Raw genomic sequence first — 26,761 nt, 5'->3', positions numbered from 1 at the left:
GAACCCTGCCCGGCCCCAGCCCCATCCCTGTCCCTGTCCCCTTCATCAGACCAGGTTGCCTCTGTCCTGGAGCTGAACGCCCAGGCTGTGGACCTGAGGGTAGGCCCTCCTGTGGAAGAGGTGTGGCCTGAGCACATTCTTCACCCTGTGAGGTAGGGAGGGGCCGTCTTCTGGTTTATTACATCTTCATCCAGTTTCCTGCTCACAGCTCTGCACACCCCTAAGCGTTTGAGAGTATTGTCACTACGAGGTGGCTTTGAGACCACATGGGTGCGGGCTGGTTAGCAGAAGAACTAACCCTGTGATTAGAGGGTTGGAACACTCAGCCCCACCCCTGGACCTCCTGGGAGGAGCAAGGGGTTGGAGGTAGAATCACTCCCCCAGTGGCCAAGGACCTAGCCAGTCCTGACTCAGGAATGAAGCCACAGTAAAACCCTGGAAGACAGCTCAGCTCTTGGTCCTTTCTCGGAGAGCTTCCTTCCAGGTTGGTGAACGTGTGGTGAACCTGGACAGGGCACCGAAGTCCCCCCACCCGAGCCCACCCACCTTGCTGTGTCTGTTCCGTTGGGCCGTCTGAGTATCACCTTTTACGATACACCAGGAACATGTTTTTCTGTGGAGTCCAGCTGTGCAGCGAGGGCCAAGCTGTTCTCAGCGTGCTACTGGGCACAGCTGGCCCCACAGGCCACACCTCCCAGTCCTCGGGGAGGAGCACCTCGTGCTGCCTTCTTGCAGTGGATTGTAACACTCTATGATGGGTCTTTGCAACATGACACACAGTTACATAGGGAGCCCACTGGGCGAGGGACAGAGCCCTGTGAGGGGCGGAGTCCTGCGTGTCCAGCAGCAAGGGGGGGAGGGGGCAAGCTCGCTTGGATGCATGTTGGGAGAAGAGTCCGTCTTAAGCACTCTCCTAGGATCGCCACCAAGAACGCACAACACGGACATGCTATGAAGCTGCACTTCCGGATGGGGAAGCTGAACCGCCACCCCCAAACCCGCCATTGCAGAGCAGGAAGGGCCTCAGCAGCCCCCAGCCCAACATCTCAGGGGCACTGGGCCTGGGAGGAGGCCACATGTCCTGTCCCCACTGCCTGGATCAGGCAGGTGAATGCCGTGTGGGAGACGGGAGTCCTAATATTCCACACACAATGGGCTCAGTCCAAGGTAGTCCCGTCTTTTGATGAAGAAAATGGAATGATCTGGGTCAATTTAAAAAAAATAAAACCACCGACCCCTTCTTTTTATTCTCATTCCTGTTGTTTTCAATGAGTGCAAACTTCTTTGACATGTCTGTTTATGAAAAATCTTTATTGCTTTTCCTGATTCTATAATAAATTTAAGAATTCAAATGGTACAAAGTGTAAAAAATAGATTTTTTAAAATTATGAAATAAGTGCTCATTTCAAAACTTCCAAGTACAGATTGTGTGTTGGTACCCACAGGGGACTGGTTGCAGGACCCGCCCCCCAACCATACCAAAATGCAAAGATGTCCCAGTCCCTGATCTAAAAGGGCAAAGAGGAGGGCACGCCGTTGTCCCTCTGCACCCGAGGATTCCACACCACGGATGAGAAGCCTGGACCTGGCGGGCTTTAGGGAATTAGAATTAGCCCTGTGTAACCCAGCCACACCTGCCCTGTCCCCGGGATTGGTGCTGTTCACAGACACACTGTTGGCACACACACGCGTGTAGCCTGCATAAACAGCAGGCCATCCTCTGCAGAGGTGGGCTACTCGCCTTGCGCGGTTAACAGGCAGCTTTCTGTTTCTGTTGGAAACACCCAACACTGCTGCACAGCTAGGTGTTACGTGTGTTTGGCTGAATCAGGAAGTCAGTGATCCCTGACCGTTGAGTCTACACAACCAGCAATTTCAGGTGGTGAACATAACGCCACGCTCGCCCTCCCCTGCTGACGGGCCGCTGGCAGGTCTCCCCTCCGGCCATTACAAACAGGACAGCAGGGAACATCCTCGTGTCTTCTTAATGGAGTGTGAACGCCTTACCCCCAAGGGTCACAACACCTGAGCATTTAGAAGAGTCTAGAAGATGGCATTTCTCATCCGGGACAGTGAGACCCCACAGAGCCCACATGTAAACTTGTCCCACACATGAGCGTGACCAGAGGTGGCCAAGACACCGTTTAGCATGGACCCTATGCCACACAAGCGTGCAAAGCCAAGTCAGAGAAAACGGGTCCCTGATCCTCACGGACCAGATGCCGGGGGCCCGGTGTCCCCTCAGTGAACCAATGCATCCTCTGCCGTGGGGTCTAAGGGGCAGAAAACAGACTCACAGAGGTACTGAAATCAGCAATCTGTAGGAAGATTTTGTAAAGGTTTTTTTTTCAGAAGCTATTGCAAGTGGCCAAAAATATACATAGCACCTATGAAAATTCCCCAAGTCACCAGGCCTGTCAATGTGCGGAGGCACGTGCCCGCGTCACCGGTGGTTGCAAGCAGCCCGCTTCCTCCTGGTCTTCTCCCGGGGCCTGTAGATCCTGAGCGGGTCGCAGTGAAGTCTGTGGACGGTCTTCTTGTGGCAGGCGACGTGCACCAGCTTCAGGTTCTCGGAGGTGAAGAGCAGGCTGTAGAAATACTCCCAGTCCACCTGCCTCCCGTCCTGTCCCTCGACGGCCTCTGCCAGCGTGGGGATGACGGTGCGTTTCTTCTCTATCCTGCACAGTGAAGCGAGAGATGGTCACTTCCTGCTGTCGCCGCCCCAGATGCCCGGGCCCCTGAAACCAGGCGTGGTTACAGCACAGTTTCTACTCGCTCGCTCATGGCTGAAACAGTAAAACCGGGTTTGGCTGCTGGTAGGAAAAGACGAGGGAAATGAGATTTCGAAAGAAACCGCACTTGGCAACATCCCATGGGGGGGGGGGGTGGCGGGGGCTCACAGTACTGCTGCGGGCCAAGCACTCGGGGACTTTTCTTCAGACGCGACCCAGCACCGTCACCGCGTGTGGCCTCGGCTGCCGGGCCCACTGCCCGGCCAGACCTGATGCGAGCCACTTGCCTTATATCACTTTGAAAATCGGGATGGTGCGTATTATTTTTAAATACTGAAAAATACACAGGGAAAAAAAATGGGCGGTGGCCCTGGTTCCCCGTGATCACCGGCAACAACGTTTCTCACTTGTTTCCACGCTTTTTACTTCTGTGCGGATTTACCAGAAATTTACAGGGTTGCACGTGAACACGTTTTAAGTGGAACTCAGAAAGGAAGCTGGTAACCTGAGACAACCACGTTCATCTTGTTTCCCTCGTCCCTCCCCAGAGGTGACCACTGTCATGGGTCTGGTGATGGTTCTTCCGGCCCACCCATGTATATGCTAGTGTGTACGTGACCACTTCTAGTGGTTCTGATATGGCTCTCGATGTGTAAACGTTTTCACTCACACAGGCAATACGAAGACCAACTCGGAGGCCCAGAAAAGGCATAGCTGGGAGGGCTGGCGGCGGCGTGACGCACCAGCCAGGCAGACAGGGTCCTCTCCCCGACACCATGGCGAAATGCTAAATAAAAGCCCCCTTTCTTAAAAATACATAGCGGTTTATATACATAAATAAACATAGTTAAGATAGAAAGAGAGAAGGGGCCGCCAGCTGCCAGAAACAGAAATCAGGAAATCAATGCTGGGTCCATAGGGACACGTGACAGCCCAGTGCCGGCCCGGGTCCTGGCAGAGGCATGCGCAAGCCAGGAGGGGAGGCTGCTGAGACCCCACTGCAGCCACTGCGAGGGGAGAGGAGCCGCGGAGGAGCCGGGGGCTCCGGGGAGGAGGGAGGGAAAGCCTCTAGGCTAGCGACAGGTTGCTGCGTAGCTAAGCGAAGCACTGGTTGATGCTTCTCCCTCTCTCTCTCTCTTCCTCTCTCTCAAATCAGTGGACAAAAATTTTTTTTTAAAAAGAGAGAAAAGGCCTGACCAGGTGGTGGTGCAGTTGATAGAGGTTCAGACTGGGATGTGGAGGACCCAGGTTCGAGACCCCGAGGTCGCCAGCTAGAGCGCGGGCTCATCTGGTTTGAGCAAAGCTCACCAGCTTGGCCCCAAGGTCCCTGGCCTGAGCAAGGGGTTGCTGGGTCTGCTGAACACCCACGGTCAAGCACATATGAGAAAGCAATCAATGAACAACTAAGGTGTCGCAACGAAAAACTGATGATTGATGCTCTCACCTCTCTCCGTTCCTGTCTGTCTGTCCCTATCTATCCCTCTCTCTGACTCTGTCTCTGTAAAAAAAAAAAGAGAAAAGATTTCTGCTCATGTCAGTCAAGGCAGAATGCCATCACCACGCAGTGCCCTGTGCAGCCATTCACTGGGCCCCGGGGGACCAGGCCTAAACGAAGCCACCCTTCTGCAGCCCTGAGGCGCAGGCATGCTGACCACAGACCCCATGCATAGAAGGGAGCAGGTGAGAGAAGGACACACATGAGGTCACAGGGACATGGACAGGACCTGGTCCGGCTCTCACAGTGCCACAGGGAGGCAGCAGGACTCCTGCGTGGGCCCGGCAGCCCCTTCCACGCGGACATCGGTCACACTGGTGGGTCCAGGACCCACACGTTCGGTACGTGGAGCACAGGGCAACGGGTGAGCCACAGCCACACTGCGGGGGGCCTAAGCATAGTCTCCAGGGCAGGCCCCGGCTTGGTCGCCTCACTCACATGTGGTCCAGGTTCCAGGTGCTGAACAGGACCCGGCTCTCCCTGTTCCCATAGGGGTTGATGGAGTGTCTGGACGCACAGTCGGCCATGTCAAAAGGACCCTGTGCCAAAAGAGAACCAGGTGACCGCCGCGAGTGAGCCTCTGACCTGCCGGTCTCGGGTCAAGGGGCCACCAGTCACGCTCCCAGCTCAGCCCCAGATGTCATCGTCGGCCCTCGAGGCTGGACCACATGTGACGCATCACAGAAGGGGAGGTGGCCAGGAAGGAGTGACTGCCCACCTCACAGAGGTCACCGGCTCCGAATCCCCAGACTCATGGCACCTGGGGAATGGTGCTCGCGGGATTTGCTCAGGTGTCCAGGAAGGACCTGTGGTGTCTGCCTGTATGGCCCAGGATGTGGCTCCAGCCAGCGCCACCCAGCAGGGGGTCAAGCTTAACTAGTGCCCAAAATGTCACAGCCAGCCACAAACCCCGGATCCCTGAGCTCTGTCCCCTAGAAAGCTAACCCAAGGGAACAAAATACATGCTTTCCAGGGGCTCCTGAATGTCCCTTCTTCTCCTACCAGCCCACTCAAAAGAACATCATACCCCTGTCCCCACCCCGTGTCAAGGCGAGATTCCTGCTCGGGGCACCTGCGTCTTCCCCACTCACATCAGCAGTGAGGTCCCCGACCAGCAGGACGGCCATCTGGGAACCTGTCAGAAATGCAGGTCCTCGGGCCCATGTGAACTCTCGCCCCACAGCCTCGGGGTTCTGTGCCCTACTGACCGCCCTTCCCTCACAGCAAATGGGCGCTGACGCCTGGAGCCAAGGGTGGGATGTCCTCCCCACCTCCCACGGAGGGCACGATCAGCAGACACCTGGGTGGTCCCAGGGTCAAGGACAGGCAGCTCACCTGGCAGGAGAACCAGCCTTCAGGCGTGCAGAGCCGGCCGTCAGCCTCGGCCCCTCTGTCAAAGTAGCCGCCGTTGTACCGCGCGGCCCGGAGCTTCTGGCCCATGGCCTCCACGATCCGCTCATATTCCTCCCGAGCCTCCACGCCCACCGCGGGTGTGTGAGAGCTCACCTGGAGGGACACCAAGGACATCGCTGAGGGGGGCTGGACGATGCTCTGCGCCCACGTTGGGCTCCCCGTCCATTCAAGCGCAGCCGTGGGGTGGGAGCTGAGCTCAGACAGGCCATGGCTGTCCAACCCTGGGAAAGCTCTCTGGAGATGGAGCTTTGGTCACAGTCGGGCTCTGGACACCCTGGCCCTGTCTCCCGGCACTGACCGCCGCTGCCCAGGAAGACAGAGAGGAGGGTAGGCAGGGAGCAACTGCCACATCAGGTCACCACCCCACCTCCCATGCTGCTCGCTCAAGCGCAGGTGGCCACTGCCACCCATGGGTGCATGGGGCCATGCCATACACCAGGGGACCCCCTTCCTGAGCTGCCCCAGAGCCAGCCCTCCTCTGTGTGTCCTTCTGTAAAGGTCTGCAGGGGCCACACAGACCCCCTCGAGGTCAAGTGTCTGCCCGTCCCCGGGACTCAGTCATCCTCCAGAGCAGGGAGGTGCCCTCTCTGCTCCCCCCACGGCTTCCTGTCTGTGCTCGTTTGTTGTCTGGGCTGCTGCTTTGTTGCAAAGAAGAACAGAGACCACGCCGGACACCGGACCAAGGACCGATTTCCACTGGGACCATGGCAGCTTCAAATCTGCCCGGAGCTACCTCTCACGTCTCCCGCGGGGTGGCCCCGAGCCAGAGCTCCGACCACAACTACTCAGAGCCTTCTACTTCTTCTAGGGCTCAGACACCTGTGTTTTGCCCCGGAGAGGAAAAAAACGACACCACTGGGAAAGGGAAGGCATCTCCCCCCCCCCCGCGAGGCATCCTTCAGCGCGAACGGTGAGCCAAGACCAGGTGGGCTCACGTCCACATTGAACTGCCTGATCGAAGATACGGAAGGTGGGTTCTACTCCAACCGCGCAGGGAGAGCTGCATGCAAAATGGGAGGTGGCACGCCCCTGCTGGGACAAGGGCTGCCTGGGCAGAGGCGGCCCCGGCACCGTGCAATGTGGGGCTGGGAGTCCAGTGATCCCTGCACCAGAGGAGCTCCGGGAAGCCCACCTCCCACAGCGAAGTCGCCTGCCAGACCCGCCCAGCACTCAGTGAAAGCAGCCCTACCTCTCTCAGGTAGCTCCGGATCCTGCTCTCACAGCTGAATCGCAGATAGCTGGACTTGTTCCTAAACCGGGACTCCAGTCCTGCAGAAGCAGCCAAGACAAGACCCCTGCAGAAGCAGCCAAGACAAGACCCCTGCAGTCCATGGCTCTGGGAGGGCCAGGACGTGGGGACTGGGGGCTTTGTGGGAGAAACGTGCCACCATCCCTGGTTACTGCTCGTCCGGTCCACCAGGAGGCTCTCAAACGTCACCCAGGGCTCCGGCGGGTGACCTTCTCCGGCTGGCCTTAAAAGGCCAGTCCAAGAAGTGGAAGCCACCCAGGTGTCCATCAGCAGATGGATGGATAAAGAAAATGTGATCCGCCTGACCAGGCGGTGGCACAGTGGATAGAGCGTCGGACTGGGATGCGGAAAACCCAGGTTCAAGACCCCAAGGTCACCAGCTTGAGTGTGGGCTCATCTGGTTTGAGCAGAGCTCACCAGCTTGGACCCAAGGTCGCTGGCTTGAGCAAGGGGTTACTTGGTCTGCTGAAGGCCACGGTCAAGGCACATATGAGAAAGCAATCAATGAACAACTAAGGTGTTGCAATGCGCAACGAAAAACTAATGATTGATGCTTCTCATCTCCATTCCTGTCTGTCTGTCCCAGTCTATCCCTCTCTCTCTCTCTCTCTGTCTCTGTAAAAAAAAAAAAAAAAGAAAATAAAAGAAAATGTGGTCCATCTACACAGTGCAATGTCATTCACCTTAAAACCCGGACACCTGGGACAGCTCGGATGGACCCGGAAGACATTAGCAGCTCAGTGAAATCAGTCACAAAGAGACAGGTGCTGTCTGATTTCACCTTCTGTGAGGTCCCTGGAGGAGCCAAACCCATAGAGACAAAGAGCAGACGGTGGTGCCTGGGGCTGGGAGGGGCGTGAGGGTCAGTTTTTAGCGGGGACAGAGGTTCCAGTTTGGGGAAGATGGGAAAATTCTAGAGAGGATGGTAGTGATGGCCACACAACAGCGTGAATGTGCTTTAATGGCCCTGAGCTGTGTCCTTAACAATGGCTGGAATGGTAAACTGTGTGTATGTGTACTTGACCACAGTCCTAGGCTGCCTGGAATCCAGTCCCGCACAAGCAGAGAAGGTCGGCAAGCCCCTGTCTGGGGAGTCCCTCATTGGGGAGCCTCTTGCTTTGGGAACTGAAGTCAAATCCGGCCTCTCCCAGGTGTCTGGCTGTGGGGAAGCACTCCCACCCCCAGCTGCCTCCGGGCCCCAACTCCACCAGGCACCTTCGAACCAGGGAGGGTCCTCCTCCTTGGTCTCGGCTGCAATGTTCGTGCTGATGGTGTGCAGGAGGTCGGCCAGGAGCTTCTGCCGCAGCGGGGCCTGCTCATCAGACAGCAGCTGCCGGGCGGCCTGGATGACCCCCACGTGCGGCTTGTGGAACACGCTGAGGAAGCGACTGATGTCGCTCACATCTGCCACCAGCAATGGGAACAAAGAGAAAAGCCATCAGTCCCTGGGGGCACTGCCTTGGGAAGTCAAAGTGCTGACCGCCTCCGTGAGTAGGGGCTCCCCACATCTACCCCTCCTCACTCAGGAAACAGCTAATCTCAGCACTGTCCTGGGCCCCAGTCCTTGCCCGACACCGAAGAGCCCAGCTGTCTGGGCCTGGATCCTGGTGCCCACTCCTTGGGTGGGGTACGGACAGAGGAGGAAGGCATGGGAAGTGCTTCAGAAAACAAAAGCCATCAAGCGGACTCAAGCGGACTACGGCCCTTTATTCACCCTTTCTTCTCCAAAGGAAGTCATATTATCTCTGGACCTCCCAGGAGACCTTCCTCTCAGAACCCCTGATTCACTTCCTTCCTCCTCTGGAGGCTTCCCGCCCGTGCCCAGCGCTGCAGGCCGCCCAGCCGGCGCTTAGGACCAAGTGGAGCTGGAGGTGACCAAGGTCCTTACAAGACCTCACAGATGGAACTCAGCACACAGACAGCTGCGAGACACGGCCCACCGGGGTCATTGCGGGGCTTGAGGCTGCTCAGTGTTTGAAAATCAACCCCTGCAATCAACCCTTCGCAGGTGACGGAAGGAAAGTCACATATCATAGCACCCGATGCCTAAAACAGAGGTGAAAATCTCCGGGACCTATAGCTGGGTGAAAAGTTCTCAGACTTAACACCAAAAGCAGAAGCATAAAAAAAAAAAAAAAAAAAAGACAACTGGACCTTTAGCAAAATAAAATAAACTTTAGCTCCATGAAAAGACCCTTTTGCTTCATTAGACAATAAAAAGACAAGCTACAGAGTATGAGAAAATATTTTACAAACCCCCTATCTGACAAAATACTCTTATCCAAAACGTATTTTATCTCTTAACTCAACGTTAAGAGATAAAAACAATTAGAAAATGGGAAAAAGACACAAAGAGGATACAGTTGGCAACAACTGTGCAGATGATGGCGGTTCCCACACAGCCGTGCGTGCAGCGGGCCACACCGTCCAGGCTGCACACGTACACTCTGTGATGTTTGCACAACCACCAATCAGAGCAACACACTTCTCAGAATGTAAGTGTCATGGGACTACACAAGTGGCAGATGGTCACAAGAAAAACATTAAACACCATTAGCCCTCAGGTAAATCCAAACAAAGACATGATGAGACACCACTATACACCCATCAGAATGGCTACAGTAAACAGCACACAGCCAGCAGCTGGGGGAGCAGCAGACCCCCTGTACCTGCTGTGGCAATGGGACCTGCTGTAGGCACTGGGAACCATGGGGGTGTTTCTTTGCTTTTTCTTTAACAATTGTATTGGGATTTAATTTTCGTGCCTGACAAATTCACCCATATGCAACGTACAACTCAGTGGGCTTTAGTTATTCACGGAGTTGTACAACTAGGTCCACGGTCATTTTAGAACGCCTTCCTCACTTGGAAAAGAAATCCCACCCCCTTTAGCTGTCTATCAACCCCTTTCCCTCCACTCCCCCACCCCCAGCCCTAAACAACCACTGATCTCCTTGCAGTCTCCACAGACTTCTCCGTTCTGGACGTTTCCTGTGGGTGGGATAAAGTTCTACAGGTCTTTTGAGACTGGCTTCTTTCACTTGATGTGGTGTTTTCAAGGATCGTCCATAGTACAGTGTAAGGCAGGAAACATTCCAATGTTTGAATAGGCCATTTGTCCATTAGTGAACATTGGCTTGTTTCCACCTCCTGGCCATTGTGAATAAAGCTGCTATGCACATCCGTGCACAAGCCTTTGTATGCCGATGTGTGTTTTCACTCGTCCTGAGTACACAGGTCCACTCCTAGGTCACTCCTAGGTCACCTGGTGATTCTGTTTCAGTTTCAGGAACCGCCAGACTCTTTCCCATGGCCTCGGTACCGTTTCACATCCCCCCAGCAGAGTCTGAGGGGTCCCCTTCCTCCGCAACCTCACCCGCACCTACCATCCCAGTGGGCGGAAGGCAAGGTCTCAGCATGGGTGTGATCTGCATGTCCTCTAGGGCTGATGAGATGAAGCATCTTTTCCTGTGCTTGTTGACTGTGTGAGTATCCTCCCCGGAGCAATGCCTCCAGGACCGCTAGCTTCCCTTGGCACTCCTAGGCGTACCCAACTTCCCTGCCACTCTCCAAAGGCCCCCCACAACTTACAGCCCTGCCAGGTCTGACCCTCCGTGAGCAGCACGAGCTCCGAGTTGTCGGGGATGCTCCAAAAGTAGTCTCCAGTCAGCTCCGTGCCATCTTCGTAGAGGCACAGGCGAGAGCCCCGCATGGGCAGCTGGGGAGAAGGAGGGGAGAGAGGGCGGGATGCTTGCTTAGCAGGCCCATCTCCAAGCAGCAGCGTGAGGTCTTCCCACCTGCAGCCCCCACAAAGAACAAGAACGAACTAGGTTTTAAAGAATCACACTTGACAGCAGGGCAGACACCTGAGACAAGCATATGGGTCTAAAGAATCAGTGTGACCTGTCGGAACAAGGGCACTCACTGCAGGTCATTCAAAAACATGAAGAGTCACAGAAAGGTATCTACAGTGGTCACCACTTTGTGGGATGCACGACCTGGACCATTCCTAGATGCTCCTCAAGGGCACTTAAAATCTGACCCTGGCCTGACCAGATGGTGGCGCAGTGGATAGAGCACTGGCCTGGGTCGCAGAAGACCCAGGTTGGAAACCCCGAGGTCGCCAGCTTGAGTGCAGGCTCATCCCGTTTGAGCTCCAAGGTCGTGGGCTTGAGCAAGGGGTCACTAGCTCAGCTGTAGCGCCCCTCCCACGCCCCCACTCCGTCAAGTCACATATCAGAAAGCAATCAATGAACAACTAAGGTGGGTGCTGCAACAAAGAATTGATGCTTCTCATCTCTCTCCCTTCCTGTCTGTATGTCCCGCTTGCTATCTCTCTCTCTGTCTCGCAAAAAAATATAATAAATCCGCGCCTGTTTCCAAAACTGACGCAAGATGCTGCCACCAAGCCAGTGAACGCACCTCCACCAAGGAGGTTAAGAGGAACATCTCGCTGGAAACGACGCACGGCCTCTGCACGGCGGTGTGACCCGCACACAGGTCCGCTTGAGGAATTTTTAGGAAGACTCCTGTCGCACCCCCGCTCCGCACGTGCACACGCCCCAGCGCTGGCCGAGGCCCAGACACGGAAACACATTCGGCATGGGTAGGAAGGACGGCGGGACAAACACCGCACCCGTGCTGCAGGGCCTCCAGAAGCCCGGGCGCCCAGCACTGCACGCTGGGCTACGGCCGTGCCCCCAGCGACAGCTGACGGCCAGGCTGCCCTGTGCCACCCAGGACCTCCGGGCGAGCTCGCGCCCCGCACGTGGAGGCCCCGGGCCCAACCCCCGACCCCGCCGCACCTGGAAGCGCTGGCACCCCTTCCGCAACACCTCCAGGCAGTTCTTCCCCGCGACCCCAAACTTCTGCTCACAATGCAGGGCCCGCAGCTTGAACGTCTTGGGCTTCCGGAACACAGACAACATCCTTAGGGCATCTGCGTGGCCTGCTGCTCATACGCGTCCTCCTCTGGGGGTGGCAGGGCTCGGCTCCTGCTGGACACCGCGGAGGAAAAGCAAGCCGCGCAACGACCCCCGGAAACTACACTTCCCAGAAAAGCCCGGAAAAGAAAAGGCGTGGCCCCGCCTCTGTATGCGCATGCGCCTTTCCCGGAAACTCCGTTACTCAGAAGGCCACGGGGAAGTGGAGGTAAAGTCCCGTCTTGTGCGCAGGCGCATCGCGATGGGGACACGGTCGCGCAGGCGCAAAAGGCGGGGCCAGGCCGGGCTGGGTCTGGTTGTCATGAGAGCGGCAACGGCGGCCGGGCCGCTGGGCGTAGGCGCCCAACACTGCTCCTCCTCCGCCGCCACCGCCGCCGCTGCGAATCCGGGGTGCGGGCGGGCCCGGGGCGGCGGAGGCGGCGCTGCCTGAGCTCTACCAAAGGCACGGCGCTGCCGGGGATGGACAAAGGGCCCTGGGGGTCGTGCAGGTGCCAAGATCCGGCGGCCATCCGTCCTGACAGGTACCGGGGCGGGGCCAGGGGCGCGGGTCCGGGGCTTGGGAGCCGGCGTGTGGCCGCAGGGTGAACCGGCCGCGGGGCGCCCACTGCTGGAGGGCGGCGGGGCCGGTGGCGGGGACGGACTGCACCCAGGGGTCCCGAGCTCGGTGCCGGGCGCGCGGCGGGCGGACGGAGACCCGGACTACAGGACAGTTCGCGTCCCGTCGTTTGTTTGGTTACAATGCGTCTCTTCGACCTCACGAGGTCTCAGGCACTCGCACCAGATCCCGCGACCCCTATCCCCCCCCCCCAAAAAAAACCCCACCTAATTGTATTGTAACATTGACGTTTTCTCTTGAAAGGTGGAAACAAAGTTTCCTCCCTCAGTCTTGTAGCAAAGACGTCCTGCAGTAGCTAAAATGTTTCAGTTTGCTTTTGGAAAGCAGACCAGGGAAAGAGCCCGAATCAGCTCTCTCCCGGCAGGACGAGCCTGGGTGGTGAGGGAGCCTAGGCCGGGGACATGCAGCCCGGCGCTGGCTGGGGTGGCCTTCATCCTGCACTACGTGCTCATCACTGAGCTCTCCACGGAGCTTCGGTTCTTCCCGAAATGTAATGATGTTTCTTTATAGAGCCTGGTGGCAGTATCTTTCAAGTGATGCCCAATGTCTCATGTGAGACATAAACATTTACACAGGAGGGGACCCTGGGTTACAAGGTGACCAAAAACTGGATCCTTTGCAAATACCCAGACTGAGGCTGCCTCTGCTGTGCCCAGGCATTTCTGCTGCCTGGTTCCTACATGCCCGGTCTTTTTTTGGGTCTATTGAAGCAACATGGTATAATGTGCAGGGGTAGGGAAACTTTTTGGCTGAGAGAGCCATGAACGCCACATATTTTAAAATGTAATTCCCTGAGAGCCATACAATATGTTTAACACTAAATACAAATAAATGTGTGCATTTTATGTAAGACCAACACTTTTAAAGTACAATAAATCTCTGAATTCTTTTTAATAACGTTGTTATGCTGCTGCTAACCAATGATGAATAAAGTACTTCTTACCATTAATGCGACTTCTGGTGCTGCATGGTTTTGCTGATGGCTTTGTCGTCTGGTTGATACATGGTGAGGTTAAGCTTCATGCAGATGTTGAGAGTTTCATCTGTTAAACGTGATTGTAGCTTGGTCTTAATGTTCTTTAGATGTGAGAAAGACTGCTCACATGCATACGTAGAGCCAAACATTGTCAGTACAGCAATCCTCACACGCTGCAGTGTGTGATATGTGACAGGGAAGCGAGTTCCAAATTTTGACAATCAGTTGGTCCGCGGGTTGAAGTTTTTTCATTTCTCACCACTTGTGTTTTCTCGCCAACTCTGCTTGCTGTCGTGCAAGTCTTTCCAAATCTTCATTCAGTGACTTGGAACTTATTCACCCACATGTCTGAGGCCTTCAGGTCAGCAGCTTGTAGCTCAAAATCTCTGACAGAGACACCAGGGATGTTACTCAGGTCGGCACTGTCCACTGCACACTCGTGTGGATGGTTGATGAACTTAAAAAGATGAGTGCGCTCATGAAATTCTCCAAAGCGCACTTTGAATGACTGCAGGAGATTAGATGTGAAGCCCGCTAGCTGCTGGAGATCAAGATGTTGAGCAGGGTCACTTGCTGTGCATGCATCTTTAAACTCTCCCAGTTTTTCAAAGTGTAGTAAACGACCTGTTTCAATGTTGGTGATGAAGAGTTCCAGCTTGTTTTCAAAGGCAAACACTGCTTGTTGAAGGGATAAGACTGTATTTCCAATGCCTTGCATTTTCACATTGAGCTGGTTCAGATGTTCAGTCATATCCACGCAATAGTAGAACTTCAGGAGCCACTCAGTGTTAGCTAACTCAGGATGCTCGATGTTTTTCATTTCAAGAAAAGTCCGGATTTCACTCAGACAAACCGTGAAATGGCTGAGCACTTTCCCTCTTGACAACCAACGCACATTGCTGTGCAGAAGCAGACCAGGATAATTATTCCCAGCTTCATCCAGCAGTGTTTTAAACTGGCAATCATTTAAAGCTCGGGCAACAATAAACTTGACCACCCGAATGACCAGCGACATCACCTCACCAAGCTGCTCGCCACACATCTGAGCACAAAGCGCCTCCTGATGTAGGATGCAGTGAAAACTTAGGATGGGTCTCTTTTCATGTTCACAAAGAAGCGCTACGAAGCCTCTGTTTTTCCCCACCATGCACGGAGCACCATCAATACACACCGAAATAAGTTTATCCATCGGTAGATTTTTTTCTTTAGCAAACTCAGTGAAAGACTTGAATAAATCCTCCCCTCTTGTTGTCTCTTTCATGGGCAAAACAGCAAGACTTTCCTCACGTAGTGTGTCACCAACAGCATACCTTGCAATCACGCTGAATTGGGATAAATGGCTTACGTCTGTTGACTCATCCAATGCGAGAGAAAAGAATGGTGCTGCATTTATGTCCTTCACTTGTGTGCCTTAATTTGATTTGCCATCATGATGGTACATCATGAACAGTTCTTGCCGACAGAAGTATGTCTTTTATTAGTTTGATTATCTTGTCTTTATCCAAAAAGTCATCAAAAAGTTCATTGTCAACATCAAGCATGAATGTTTTGGCATACTCCCCATCTGTGAATGGCTTTCCGTTTCTCACAATTGCTAAAGCACCAGCAAAGCTAGCCGAATTCCAGTCACTTTGTTGGATCCAAACAATGGAGTTGCTGCTGACTAGCTTGCACTCTACACAGTAGCTCTTGACATGCTTTCTTCCTGCTGTCCCCCTCTGGATATTTCGATGCAAATGTAGTATGATGTGTGTCAAAGTGCCGCTTTATATTTGACCGTATCATTGATGCAATTTTATCATTGCATATTAGACACACTGCAGAACCTGCTCTCTCCCCAAAGGCTAATTCCTCTGTTCGTTCCTGCTGAAAAGTACGATACTCCTCATCTTTTTTTTCTTTTAACCATCTTCTTCGTCAAAAGGGTTTCTGCAATTAGCTAGCTGACTACTTGATTAAAAGGAGGGAAGTTTTACTTCCTGACTTCACCACGACCCGTGTACTTTATGCATTATCCAATAAAAATTTGGTGTCCCAGGGCCCTGGCCGGTTGGCTCAGTGGTAGAGCGTCGGCCTGGTGTGCAGAGGTCCCGGGTTTGATTCCCGGCCAGGGCACACAGGAGAGGCACCCATCTGCTTCTCCACCCCTCCCCCTCTCCTTCCTCTCTGTCTCTCTCTTCCCCTCCTGCAGCCGAGGCTCCATTGGAGCAAAAAGATGGCCCAGGCGCTGGGGATGGCTCCTTGGCCTCTGCCCCAGGCACTAAAGTGGCTCTGGTCGCTACAGAGCGACGCCCCGGATGGGCAGAGCATCGCCCCCTGGTGGGCGTGCCGGGTGGATCCCAGTAGGGCACATGCGGGAGTCTGTCTGACTGCCTCCCTGTTTCCAGCCTCAGAAAAAAAAAATTAAAAAAAAAAATTTGGTGTCCCAGATGACAGCTGTGATTGCCTCCAGACACCCGCATCCATGAACATGAGCAGTAGGAAATGAATGGATTGTAATACAATAGAATGTTTTATATTTTTAACATTATTTTTTTTATTAAAGATTTGTCTGCAAGCCTGATGCAGCCATCAAAAGAGCCACATCTGGCTCATGAGCCATAGGTTCCCGACCCCTGGTATAGTGTGACAAATCCTCCGTATGGCTTTAGTAGGTCCTGTTTTTAAGGCTTAGCGCCATGGTAGAGGGTACTGGACCCTGACAGCTGGGAACAGACCCTGCCTGTGTGGCTCGCTAGTTGGATGACGATGGGCATGGGTCTCACTGTGCCTTCATTTCCTTGTCTCTAAAGTTGGGGTGACAAGCTGAACCTGTGTAGTTGTTATGAAGGTTTGTTGAGTGTGTATCCAGTGCTGGGGACCGCCCCTGGCCCACTGAGCACTCTTGGGCTGTGCCTACAGCGGTTACAAGTGCTGAGTAAAGGAGTAGGTCTATGCGTACATTGGGTAATGGGAGTAGGCTTTCAAAACTGTACAAGTTCAAGACCTACTGTCACATTCAGTCGAGAATACTTGATAGACACCTACTATTTCCAAGGCAGGATAGGAAGTAAAAGGTACTGCTCTGAAGATGGTGGACGAACTTGGGAATTGGGAGCACAGAGAAGTAACTTTGATCTTTTGAAAGTTTGGCTGGGCTATAGAATTAGTGGCAGAAGGTGGAGACTGGAACAGCAAATTGGGTCAGGACGTAGTTGGCCCTGTAACCCTGGACAGAGAGCCGATAACCCCAGCTAAGCTTGAGGAGGGTTTGTCTGGTGGGGGCATAAGAGGAGTGGGCGGAGCGGGGCTCCAGGGAGAGAGACCAGCTGTTGTCTAGAAAAGACAATAAAAGAGGGGATGTAGTGAACCACCTGTTCACTGACAGGACCCGTGAGACTTGGCATTCAGTGGGTGGGAAGTGGGAGGGTGAGGTCAAGAGGAGAGTAAGGCCAAGCTGACAGCCTGAGCGTGTGGGAGGAGCTGCAGGCTGTGGGTGGACCAGCTCCGTCCCTGGAAACAGGGACACAGAATACAGTGGGTTAAATCACACGCGTCTGTTTTTTTGTGACTTCTTTTCATTCTTTTCTGAGTTAACTGAGTTTCCCTGTCCTGCATTGTGACATCTGCAGTGAGCTTTGCATAAAAAAACAGCTGGGGCCCTGGCCGGTTGGCTCAGTGGTAGAACATCAGCCGGCATGTGGAAGTCCGATTCCCGGCCAGGGCACACAGAAGCGCCCATCTGCTTCTCCACCCCTCCCCCTCTCCTTCCTCTCTGTCTCTCTCTTTCCCTCTTGCAGCCAAGGCTCCATTGGAGCAAAGTTGGCCCCAGGCTCTGAGGATGGCTCCATGGCCTCCGCCTCAGGCGCTAGAGTGGCTCTGGTTGCAACACCCCAGAGGGGCCGAGCATCACCTCCTGGTGGGCATGCCGCGTGGATCCCGGTGGGCTGCATGTGGGAGTTTGTCTGCCTCCCCGCTTCTCACTTCAGAAAAATACAAAAAAAATAAAAATAGAAACTGGGGTCTTTAATGGTGGTTTATCCTTCTGTGTCCAATGCTTTGTTCACGTATGCTTAGAAACATTAGCAGGTACCAGGCAATAAAGACTCTGTTGGTGTGGTCCTCTTCCGGTTCTCGGTGCGAGTAATGGAGGATCAATACCACACATCTAGCAGGTTGAAATAAGCAAGATTTCTGGGGGATACATTTGTGTGTTACCTCCTACTGAGAATTTTAATTAATACTATGTCTGACCCCAAAAAACATTCTGGAGAATTCTTGCTCCTCTGTTTTAACGAGGACTATTTTAGTTACAGATACCTAAACCTAACTCAGATTAGCTTACTGAAGAGGAATTTGATGGGCTCAGTAGCTGGAGAGAAACCAGAAGTCCATGAGTGGTTTGGGCTTTAAATGTGGCTAAACCTAAGGCCTACAAGGCTGTCTGCCTCCCACATTACTGTTCCCCATGTCAGCCTGCTCTCTGGCAGGAACTCTCTCCCTGGTGGCATCCAGCAGCCCCCACAGGTGTTATCCTCCAGCCAGTGACAGTGGAAATGAAGCTTCTCTTTCCTGGCAGCCCCAGCAAAGTCCTAGGGTCTAGTGGCATTGGCCCAGTTTGGGTCCTTTTGTCCTGAACCAGTTACCAAGGAGGGATGTGGAACTCATGGACAGAACAACCCGGGAAAAGCGGCCACCACGGGTGGGAAGCTGAGGAGTGCAGCGTGGGATGTTGCACCCCTCAGATCCTGGAGTGGGAAGGGCAGGTCACCAAGGGAAATTGTGACTGAGGTGCTGTTTTCAAACCAGGCCAGGATGGACACTATCAGGCAAAAGTAGATGCCACACATCCTCCTTCCGAACAATGATGTGTAACTGTGAACAAAGTCCAGTTCATTAAAAAATCATGACATTAAAAAAACAGCATTCAACCCATATGTGTGTCAGTGTCTCCTACGCATCAGTCACTCATCCTGGCTCCGTGTGTCCATCTCTGCACTCTGTATTTCTGTCTGTATTTCTGCTGTCCCATCTTGGGTAGTAATTCTTATTTAGCAGTTATTACACTGTTGATTAAAAAGTCCTTTTTCCCCCTTATTTTTGTATAATTTATTGATGTACTGATTGTATTAGTTGCTTACCTAATGTAAAAAAAACTTTGTATCTCATCTAAAAAGCTTGTTTGTGCCATAACTTTGTTACCACACACTGACTTAAAACAGTTTATCCTGGAGGCCAGAAGGCAGAAATCACAGTGTTGGTGATAATTATCCTTTCTGATAATCATTGGTATCCTGGCTTGTAGATACATAGCTCCCATGGCTGTACCACTGTCATGTGGTCTTTCTGTCGTGTGCATGCCTGTGTCTCTTTTCTTGGAAGGACACCAGTCGTTTTGGAGTAGGGCCCATCTTACTCCAGTATGACCTCATTTTAATTTTTACTACATCTGCAAATTTCTAAATAAAGTCACATTCATAGAAGGACTTAAATACTTTTTGCAGGGGCACATAATTTAACCCATGACACTGGTCAAACTTTTTGGATATATTTTTGGAAGAAGTCAGAGTAACTTAAATGAGATCTTACATAGAATTAGAGGCTCCTATAAAAAGCGCCTAACAAAAAACCACGAACTGTTTCAAAGTAATGGAAAAGTTCTGAATACATTGTGAATTACTTCGTGTGTTAGCAAGGCTTGCACAGTTTCGATGTGATGGTATTGTTATAACATGTTGCTAAGTTTCCTTATTTTGAAGAAGTGTTTCCTGCTCTTATGAACAGCCCCAGTGTCCAGAATGCCCCACAAGATTGGATTCGTTGTGGTCAGCTCTTCGGGACATGAAGACGGCTTCAGCGCCCGGGAACTGATGATCCACGCGCCGACTGTCAGTGGCTGGAGGTCACCAAGGTGGGCTGCACAAGGGGCCTCGGCTGAGGACTCCTTGCATTCTCATTTTGTTTCAACTCAGACATCAGAACTGCAAGGTTGTCAGCCTCTGCTGCCGCCTTCCTCTCTGATTACATGATGCCTTTTCTTCCTTCTGCTGATGTTCTTAAAGAAAATGTGTTGGGCCTTTTCTCCTAGTAACATTAACTCATGTTTTACTTAAGAAATGTGAAAATACAAAAAAGAGAGACAGTGACAGCCCCCCCCCCCCCCAGGTGTTGAACTGTGTTTGCCCACATCCGTGTGTTTGCTCACACCGCTGTCCGCATTCTGTGCAGGGAGGTCTGTGTTCGCAGGCTCTTAGTTTCCTGGCTGTGCTCATGGGGTCGGGTTCTGTGTCTAACTGCTTTTCTGTACACCAGCTTTAGCCCAGCAAGTCTTTCAGATTGTCTTGGATATTTGTGCATCTTTATAAACGTGTTCATTGCGTGAGTAATGCAATACTAGTTGGGGCATCTCTGGAGAGGCCATCATTACTCAGTCACAGCGGCGGCGTGGTTGCTGAGAAGCCGAGGGCCTGGTCAGGTCCCTGCACTGCCAGCAGAGTCCCTGGTCCTCATGACTTACCCGTGTCCCACTGGAAGGCACTGTTTATATTGTGCATGCTCATACATGTGCAACAGGTGTCTCATTCTAAACCCGTCATGTACCCGGGACTGCTTTTACTCACTTCCCTGCTGAAAAGGTGAATGCAGATCCCACTAAAAGGGAGCATGTGTTTCCCCTTTGGCGTTTGGGAGGAGGCTGACAAGCCAGACTCTCTTCCCTGCCTGCAGCCTGGCTGGGTGAGAGGTGAAGCAGACAGGGACAGAGTGGCCCTTTATTGATGAGGAGGCGGCTGCAGGGATGAGGGCTTTATCTGCAGGCAGGTAAAGGTCACAGGACTGAGCTGGCCACAGCTTCTTGCCTGCTGGCCAGGCCAGCCTCCCCAGGTCAGGGCTGGGCACACGCCATGCCAGCTGCCTCGGTATCCCCCAGTCTGCAGTCACCCCAGTCTCGCCCCTCCCCGGCCAGGGCCTGCACTAGGCTGGGGCCACAGTGTCACGTGGATGCACTTCCACCCCCCAGCTCCTGCCCCCCCACCTCCCTCCCACAGAGGTTCTCGTGCAGCCCCACCTGTTCAGTGTTCATGGGGTGAAAGGTGCTCACGTGTAGGGACGAGGGACTACACAGTAATGAATATAAAATAAAAATAAGATGGCCGTTTGTGCACTGACATGGTAGTGTGTTCCCTTGGGGACATAATAGATCCCTTGTTTTATTGCATAGTAATGAGTTTTCAGACCCCACAGCAGGAAAGGAGACATGGACACCCTCCCTACCCAGACTCACACTGGGCTCGGCTGGGGCTCTCCTGGCTGCAGCCCAGCGTTCCCTGAGCTCAGGCGCATCGCAGGAGGGCAGAGGACACCCTCGGCCAGGCCCACGGGGAGGATGGGGCTATGTTGGCCCAGGTTAGAGAGGGCTCACTGGGCTCCCACGGGTGCATCCTGGTGGGGAAGGGCCGGCCTCCTGCTGGGCATGGGGGCCTTGCTCCCTTTCTCCTGTTTTTCTGCCACCTAGGAACTTAGGGGTCTGCTCTTCAGAGGTGGCTCCGAGGCAGTGGGAGGCTCACAGCAGGAGTTTGCTTCCAGATTCTTATTCAAACAGAAACCTGGGGCCATCAGTTCATCTCCAGAAGATGGACGCACACCTACCTGCCTTTTCAGGTGTCTGTGTCATTCACAGTCCACGTGAAGGATGCTTTTTAAACAGTTTTGGAGGCTTCTTTACATAATAAAGGGTGTTTCCCTCGTGGATTATGGGGAGTCCCTGTGTCTGAGAGACCTCAGGACAGGCTGTGTGTGCCCTGAATGTGGGCACGGTGTCTTCACTGTCCATGTCAATGCCTGGCACACGTGAGGGTAAAGAGTGTTTGTCACTCGCTTGGTGTCCCGCTGCCCTCCATCCCACGTGCACCTCTCTTACAACCTTTGCTTTTGAAAACTCAGTGTCAGGAAATGCCAGGCAAGATGCCTGCAGATTTGAGTCCGTCTGGTCTGCCCTAGTCACCAGCCCCACCGTCTTGTCTCATACTCTCCCCGTTCGTCCTGTTCTGTCCCTCAGAGTTACACGTACAGTAGGCCCCTTGTCGTGTTGGTGGTTTCAATTACCTGCGGTTCAACCACAGAAGGAACATTTTTAAATGGAACATTCCAGAAATAAACAGTTCATGCTTTTTAAATTGCCTGCTGTTCTGAGTCATGTGATGAAATCTTGAGTCAGTCCGCTGGGGACATGAATCGTCCCTTTGTCCAGTGTCCTCACGCTGTAGATGCTTCCCGCCTGTTAGTCACTTAGTAGCCACATTGGTGAACAGATGGATGGTCACCGTATCTCAGGGCTCGTGGTCAGGGCACCCTCATTTTCCTCAGTAATGGCCCCACAGCACAGGAGTGGTGGTGCTGGCTGTGCGGAGGTGCCCAAGAGAAGCCGTAAGCGCTTCCTGTCAGCGCAGTTCTCACCCTGACCAGGAAAAAAACTCCTGTGCTGAGGTGGCTGAGATCTACAGTGAGATTGAACCTTCCACCCTGAAATCGTGAGGAAGGAAAAAGAAATCCGTGCTGGTTGGCCGTCTCGCCTTGGACTGAGCGAGTTCCGGCCCCTGTGCGTGAGGAGTGCTCGGTTAGGGTGGGAAAGGCGTTCATTTGTGGGTGGAAGACGGAGCAGGAAACGTGTTCCCATGGACAGCGACGTGTTTCCCAGAAAGCACGGAGCCTCTGTGGGGCCCTCAGCAGGGACCCCCAAGACAGTGACCACAGTCACGTCTCTTTATTACAGTACGTTATCGTCACCGTTCTATTTTATTCCCAGTTGTTGTTAATCTCCTACTGGGCCTAACATGTAAGATACACTCCATCACACGTGTGCAGGTGCAGGAGAAACATGGCACCTGCAGGGCTTCCCAGATGCATATTCGTGCAGCCACGTGCTTTCTGTTCCTTCCTCCTCCTCCGCACACCCAGGGCGAGGCACAGCTCCAGCTGCAGTGATGCCTGAGATTACTGCCCAGCAGGGAGCCAGGCGGAGGCCAAGGGCGGGGAGGAGGCCCGCTCATCCTGTCAGAGCGTAAGGAGAGGCTTGGGCCACTGGGTGGGAGATGCTGCCACTGCTGAGGTGGGGAGCACTGGGGCAGGTTTTAGGGAGCTGGGGCATGAGGTCACATAATGCCTCTCAGATGTCTACATGGAAATGGCAGGTTGCCCACTGATCATGGGATGAGACTCAGGGTGATGTGTAGTTGGCATTCCTTCATAAGCAGGAGATGTGCAAAGCCATGGGGCTGACAGGACCCCAGTGGTGAGTGCAGGGAGACGGGGACCCGGCCCAGGGCACAGTCCAGGGCCCTGTGGCAGGCGGGCCAAAAGGGGTGGTTGTATGGGCTGCGTGAGGCATCACAGAGGGCAGCAGGGCCTTCCAGGGGTGCCCTGTGGGAGTGTGGGGCGGAGGGCATGGGCCTGAGCTGTTGTGGTGACCACTCCTCACTCCTGCGTGGCATTGGCTGAGGAGGGCAGCTGGGAAACAGGACGGGAGCCAGAGAGGGACACGCAGTCTCGGGAGGGTTTCTTACACTGGGGGTGTCTAGCATGTGTTTGTGTCCTGACAGGAATGATCTGGGAGGGAGGCCAGGTGGGTCTGACGGTCAGCGGGCGAGTCCGGAGCAGGGCCACCAGCAGACAGGGTGTAGTGCCGGTAGTTGAGGCCAGGCAGGTCCACATGGGATTCGGGTAGATGGTAGAAAAAATGCGGAGCCGGAAAGGGTTGGGCCATCCCATTTAATAAAGTCTCACAACATTGGACAAGCACAAAGGCAGGGGAAACCACTTCTCAGGCACACAAACAGCAAAATGGCCCCTCACAGTGGCGGGCAGACAATCTGCACATCCACAATCCCCCATCTCTCAGCTCTCTCAAGCACAAGCACCCATAGCCTATATAGGCCGTGCACACGTGCTCACGCACTAATCAAGCAAAGCTGCAGAGCTGGTAAGCCCGCGAGCAAACCTGACACGGCGGCCCCACACGGGGTGATCAGACCAAGGCCCATCCGATTGCTGCGGTCTGTGGTGAGTGGCTGCTGGGAGGACGGGGGGAGATGTGAGGGACAGAGCCTGTGTGGCCAGGACAGTGACTGGCAATGGTGGGGCCTCTCCTGACTGTCCCGTCCTTCATGCGTCCCTGCTCCAGATGCCCTCGATGCCGCTGTGCTGTGAATCTAGGGCTCGCCAGCCCAGCACACGTGGTGGGCACCACCTTTAGCACTGCGGCAGGTGGCTGCGGCCATCGTCACGCCCTGTGAGGCCCACGCCGGGGCTCTGCTGCTTCTTGTTTAGGTTTTAATGTGCTGTGTCACTTCCAGGAAGTGGGAAGCTCCCGTATGGTCAAGGCAGGTGTCCCCTACAGACCCCTGAGAACGCGCGGTGGGCACACACTAGATGCAACAGCCGCTGCTGACTCCCACCAGGAGCTGCAAGCAGGGCTTTCCCCAAAGTGCAGGCTCCCGGTGGTGGTGGGGGGAGGGGGGGTCCTTGGGCTCCGTTCTGCCCGTACCGCCTCTTCAGATGAGCGTGTTTATCTCGTGATAAACCAGGTGCCTTGAGCCACGTCTTCCCCAGTGCCCACAGTGCTGCTCATTAGGTGGCAGGCAGGTCAGATTCCTCCTAACTCCAGGGTCCCGGTCCAACCATGAGGAGCTGGACAGGGCAGGGGGCCTGTCCTCGGCCCTGTGAGCACAGCCCGGGGCCTTCACCGTGCTGGGAAGGGATGCGTTCCTGGGAGGAGGGGGCTCAGTCCTCACTGTGTGGGGAAACCAGAGTGGTGTCTGCTTTCAGGTTCTGCCCGTTCCCACAAGAGGTGGTTGTCCAGATGGTGGAGCGCTGCCGCGTCAGGAAGCTGCAGCTGCTGGCGCACCAGTACATGATCCCCAGCAAGGTCGAGTTCTACGTCAGCGAGAGCCTGCCCGAGTACTTTGCACCATGCCAGGCAGAGCGGTTCCGCAGGCTGGGGTGAGGGCCGGAGGGCAGTGCCTGGGGCCCACGCGCGGTGCCGCCCACCAGAGGGCCCCATGACCCCGAGCGCCCCTCCTCTTGGTCCCGTGTCCCGCTGCCTTGTGTTAATGAGCAGCGTGGTCATCACCACCAGTGACTTCCAGCCTGAATTCTCAGATGCAGAACTTGCCTCGAGAGAACACTCGTTAGCATTCCACATCTGGGCGTCCTTCCTGGGTTGTTCATCCTCCACCCGCTTTCCTTCACGCCCAGCGTGTCATGGGGGGGCTCGCACCATCCTGCCCATCAGCGTAAGTGCGCATTCTGCTCTCCCCAGCTACGTGTCCCTCTGTGACAATGAGAAGACGGGGTGCAAAGCTCGGGAGCTGAAGTCAGTGTACGTGGACGCGGTGGGGCAGTTTCTGAAACTGATTTTTCACCAGAACCATGCCAACAAGTACAACATCTATAATCAGGTGAGTCACACTGTCCCAGGATGGTGCCCCAGCTCTCCATAGGGTTACGTGTCCTGTTCTTCTATGGAGGAATGTTCTGCACCCCTGGTGGGAGCCACGAGCCCGGATCACAGTGCAGGCAGGATGCCTGGCCAGTCCGAAGGAGCCCTGAGACATAGTCGCAGGCCCGGGCCAGCAGCGGGCTCGCAATGAGCTGGGGAAGCCTTTCCCCTGTCCGCCCCTAGTAACGTCTCAGTTCAGCTACAGTGGTCTCAGGGTGTGCGAGGGATTCCTCCCTGTCAGGGGAGGACTGTGACTTGGCCCGAGCTGCGTGAACCAGGATGTTCACTTCATCATCTAAGTTACCAGGGTCGTGTTGGTGTGACCCTGAGCGGCGGTTCCTTGAGAGGCTGTCCTAAAACTGGGAAGAGTGTAAGCTGCTGTTCTTTTCATGGCCTTTAAACATTAAAGTAGCTGCTTGGTTCATCCTTCAAATGTTAATGTAAAATTACAGTAGCCATTATTAATAATCCTGTGCATTAGCACACATTTCACAATCAATGTGTGTCACCATGCACCATCCTGTTTGAAGACAGTTGTGCAGAGGGTGGTGTTATTGCAAACCTTTTACACTTAATTTCTGCTTATTCAACTCAGGTGGCTCTGGTCGCGATAAACATCATTGGAGACCCTGTGGACTTCGGCGAGGAAAGCAATGCTGTAAGTTTGGGAAGTTTCATTTCTAAAGAAGAGAATTTATTTCTAAGAGGAGGGAAGCATTTGTTTTTGTCACAAAAGGTGTCATCTTAGATCTCTGTGAAATCGACTGAAGCATAGCTATTAAACTCTTCTTTCCTGGAGAACTGGAGCTGTCCCTCCCAGAGCCCAGGGTCACGACGCTCGCTGACGGCTCTGCGTCAGCCCATCCTTAGTAAGGAAGGTCTCCTGCTGTTTCTGTTTCTCCTCTGAGACACTAAGCAGAACTTCTTGCTCCCAAAGTCCTCTAGGGAGAAGCTGATTGACCATTACCTGGGCCACAACCCAGAGGACCCAGCTCTGGAGGGAACGAGCTCCGGGTAAGAGCCCCACTCCCGAAGGCAGTGAACTTCTGGAACTTTCTTTAGAATCAGCAAAGTGAGTCGCCTCCACAGGGCGCCTCTTCCAGGGCCTCTGATCGCAGCTGAGAGCTGTCTGAGCCTCTGGGGGGATTGTTTTAGCACACTTCAAGACAAAGGTCACTGTTTCTTTCTGTGTCTTCATTTGTTGCCCTTTGGAGATTAACTTCCTGAACGTTCAGTTATTATTAGAAGGTTTCTAAAATGTATTTGGAAAAAAGATCCACCAACCATTCGTTGGTATTTCATTGGCACAGGAAAATTCATAGGTAAAAATTAAAGGCGTTAACTGTCCCAAAGCGTCATTTCCTGGAGATGTCCCTGTACGTCTGCTTTTAAAACTTCATTCCCTATGGAAGTGAGAAGCACGTCACACCGTCTTTATAAGGACAGCTTTCTCCAGTTACTTGTCCACACGCTTCACAGACAGCCTCGTGTGCTTTTCTGTGCTGCCTCGGTTCTGGTAGGAAGCGCTCGGTTGGCCAGCGCAGAGCGCAGCCGGCAGCCAGTCTGCACATCCCTTTTCTCCTCACTGCTCCCGGGGCATGTGCTGCTGTTGACAACAGCGAAGGGGCCGCTGCAGGGGCCAGGTCGGAGGGAAGCCCCCCTCTGACAGCGGCCCCCCAGCAAGGGAAGTGTCACACACTGGCATTTCACTAGAAGCTTAGACTCTGCCCACCACTTGTAGTAAGGTCTCCCTTGGCTTGCTGGAGTCTGAGCTTGGACACAAAGTAATTCACACTGAAGCGCCTCTTCTGAGGCACAACATGTGGAGGGAATTCTGTACTCAGAAGCTGTGGGCTTCGCCGGG

At 53.9% G+C, this 26,761-nt stretch overlaps 2 protein-coding genes across 5 annotated transcripts in view; one reads left to right on the top strand and one right to left on the bottom strand.

The window, feature by feature from the left end:
* Positions 1–68: 68 nt before the first annotated feature.
* On the bottom strand, positions 69–11,927 carry DFFB (DNA fragmentation factor subunit beta). Of its 3 annotated transcripts, none has more exons than XM_066374875.1 (7): positions 11,695–11,927; positions 10,481–10,607; positions 8,105–8,293; positions 6,830–6,909; positions 5,563–5,733; positions 4,666–4,766; positions 69–2,678 (listed from the first exon to the last, which is right to left on the bottom strand). In XM_066374875.1, the coding sequence occupies exons 1-7, from the start codon at positions 11,815–11,817 to the stop codon at positions 2,444–2,446; spliced, it is 1,026 nt and encodes a 341-aa protein (XP_066230972.1). In that variant the 5' UTR covers positions 11,818–11,927; the 3' UTR covers positions 69–2,443. The 3 variants fall into 3 exon arrangements, with proteins under 3 accessions (XP_066230972.1, XP_066230973.1, XP_066230974.1); XM_066374876.1 differs by having other exon boundaries at positions 11,766–11,923; XM_066374877.1 differs by lacking the exons at positions 10,481–10,607; positions 11,695–11,927 and adding an exon at positions 10,276–10,461.
* A 180-nt stretch (positions 11,928–12,107) lies between these two features.
* Positions 12,108–26,761, top strand: part of CEP104 (centrosomal protein 104) — a 40,130-nt gene continuing 25,476 nt past the window's right edge. The window contains exons 1-6 of one of the 2 annotated variants that reach the window (XM_066374873.1): positions 12,108–12,353; positions 19,188–19,314; positions 24,225–24,398; positions 24,718–24,856; positions 25,493–25,555; positions 25,835–25,911. In XM_066374873.1, coding sequence (XP_066230970.1) covers positions 19,202–19,314; positions 24,225–24,398; positions 24,718–24,856; positions 25,493–25,555; positions 25,835–25,911 — 566 coding nt within the window. In that variant the 5' untranslated portion in view covers positions 12,108–12,353; positions 19,188–19,201. Of the gene's footprint in view, positions 12,354–14,692; positions 14,890–19,187; positions 19,315–24,224; positions 24,399–24,717; positions 24,857–25,492; positions 25,556–25,834; positions 25,912–26,761 lie in introns of those variants that run through there. The other variant, XM_066374874.1, reaches the window with a different exon arrangement.

This window comes from Saccopteryx leptura, chromosome 3, assembly GCF_036850995.1.
Source record: "Saccopteryx leptura isolate mSacLep1 chromosome 3, mSacLep1_pri_phased_curated, whole genome shotgun sequence".
Lineage (NCBI taxonomy): Eukaryota > Metazoa > Chordata > Mammalia > Chiroptera > Emballonuridae > Saccopteryx > Saccopteryx leptura.
This window is presented reverse-complemented; position numbering and strand designations above follow the sequence as displayed.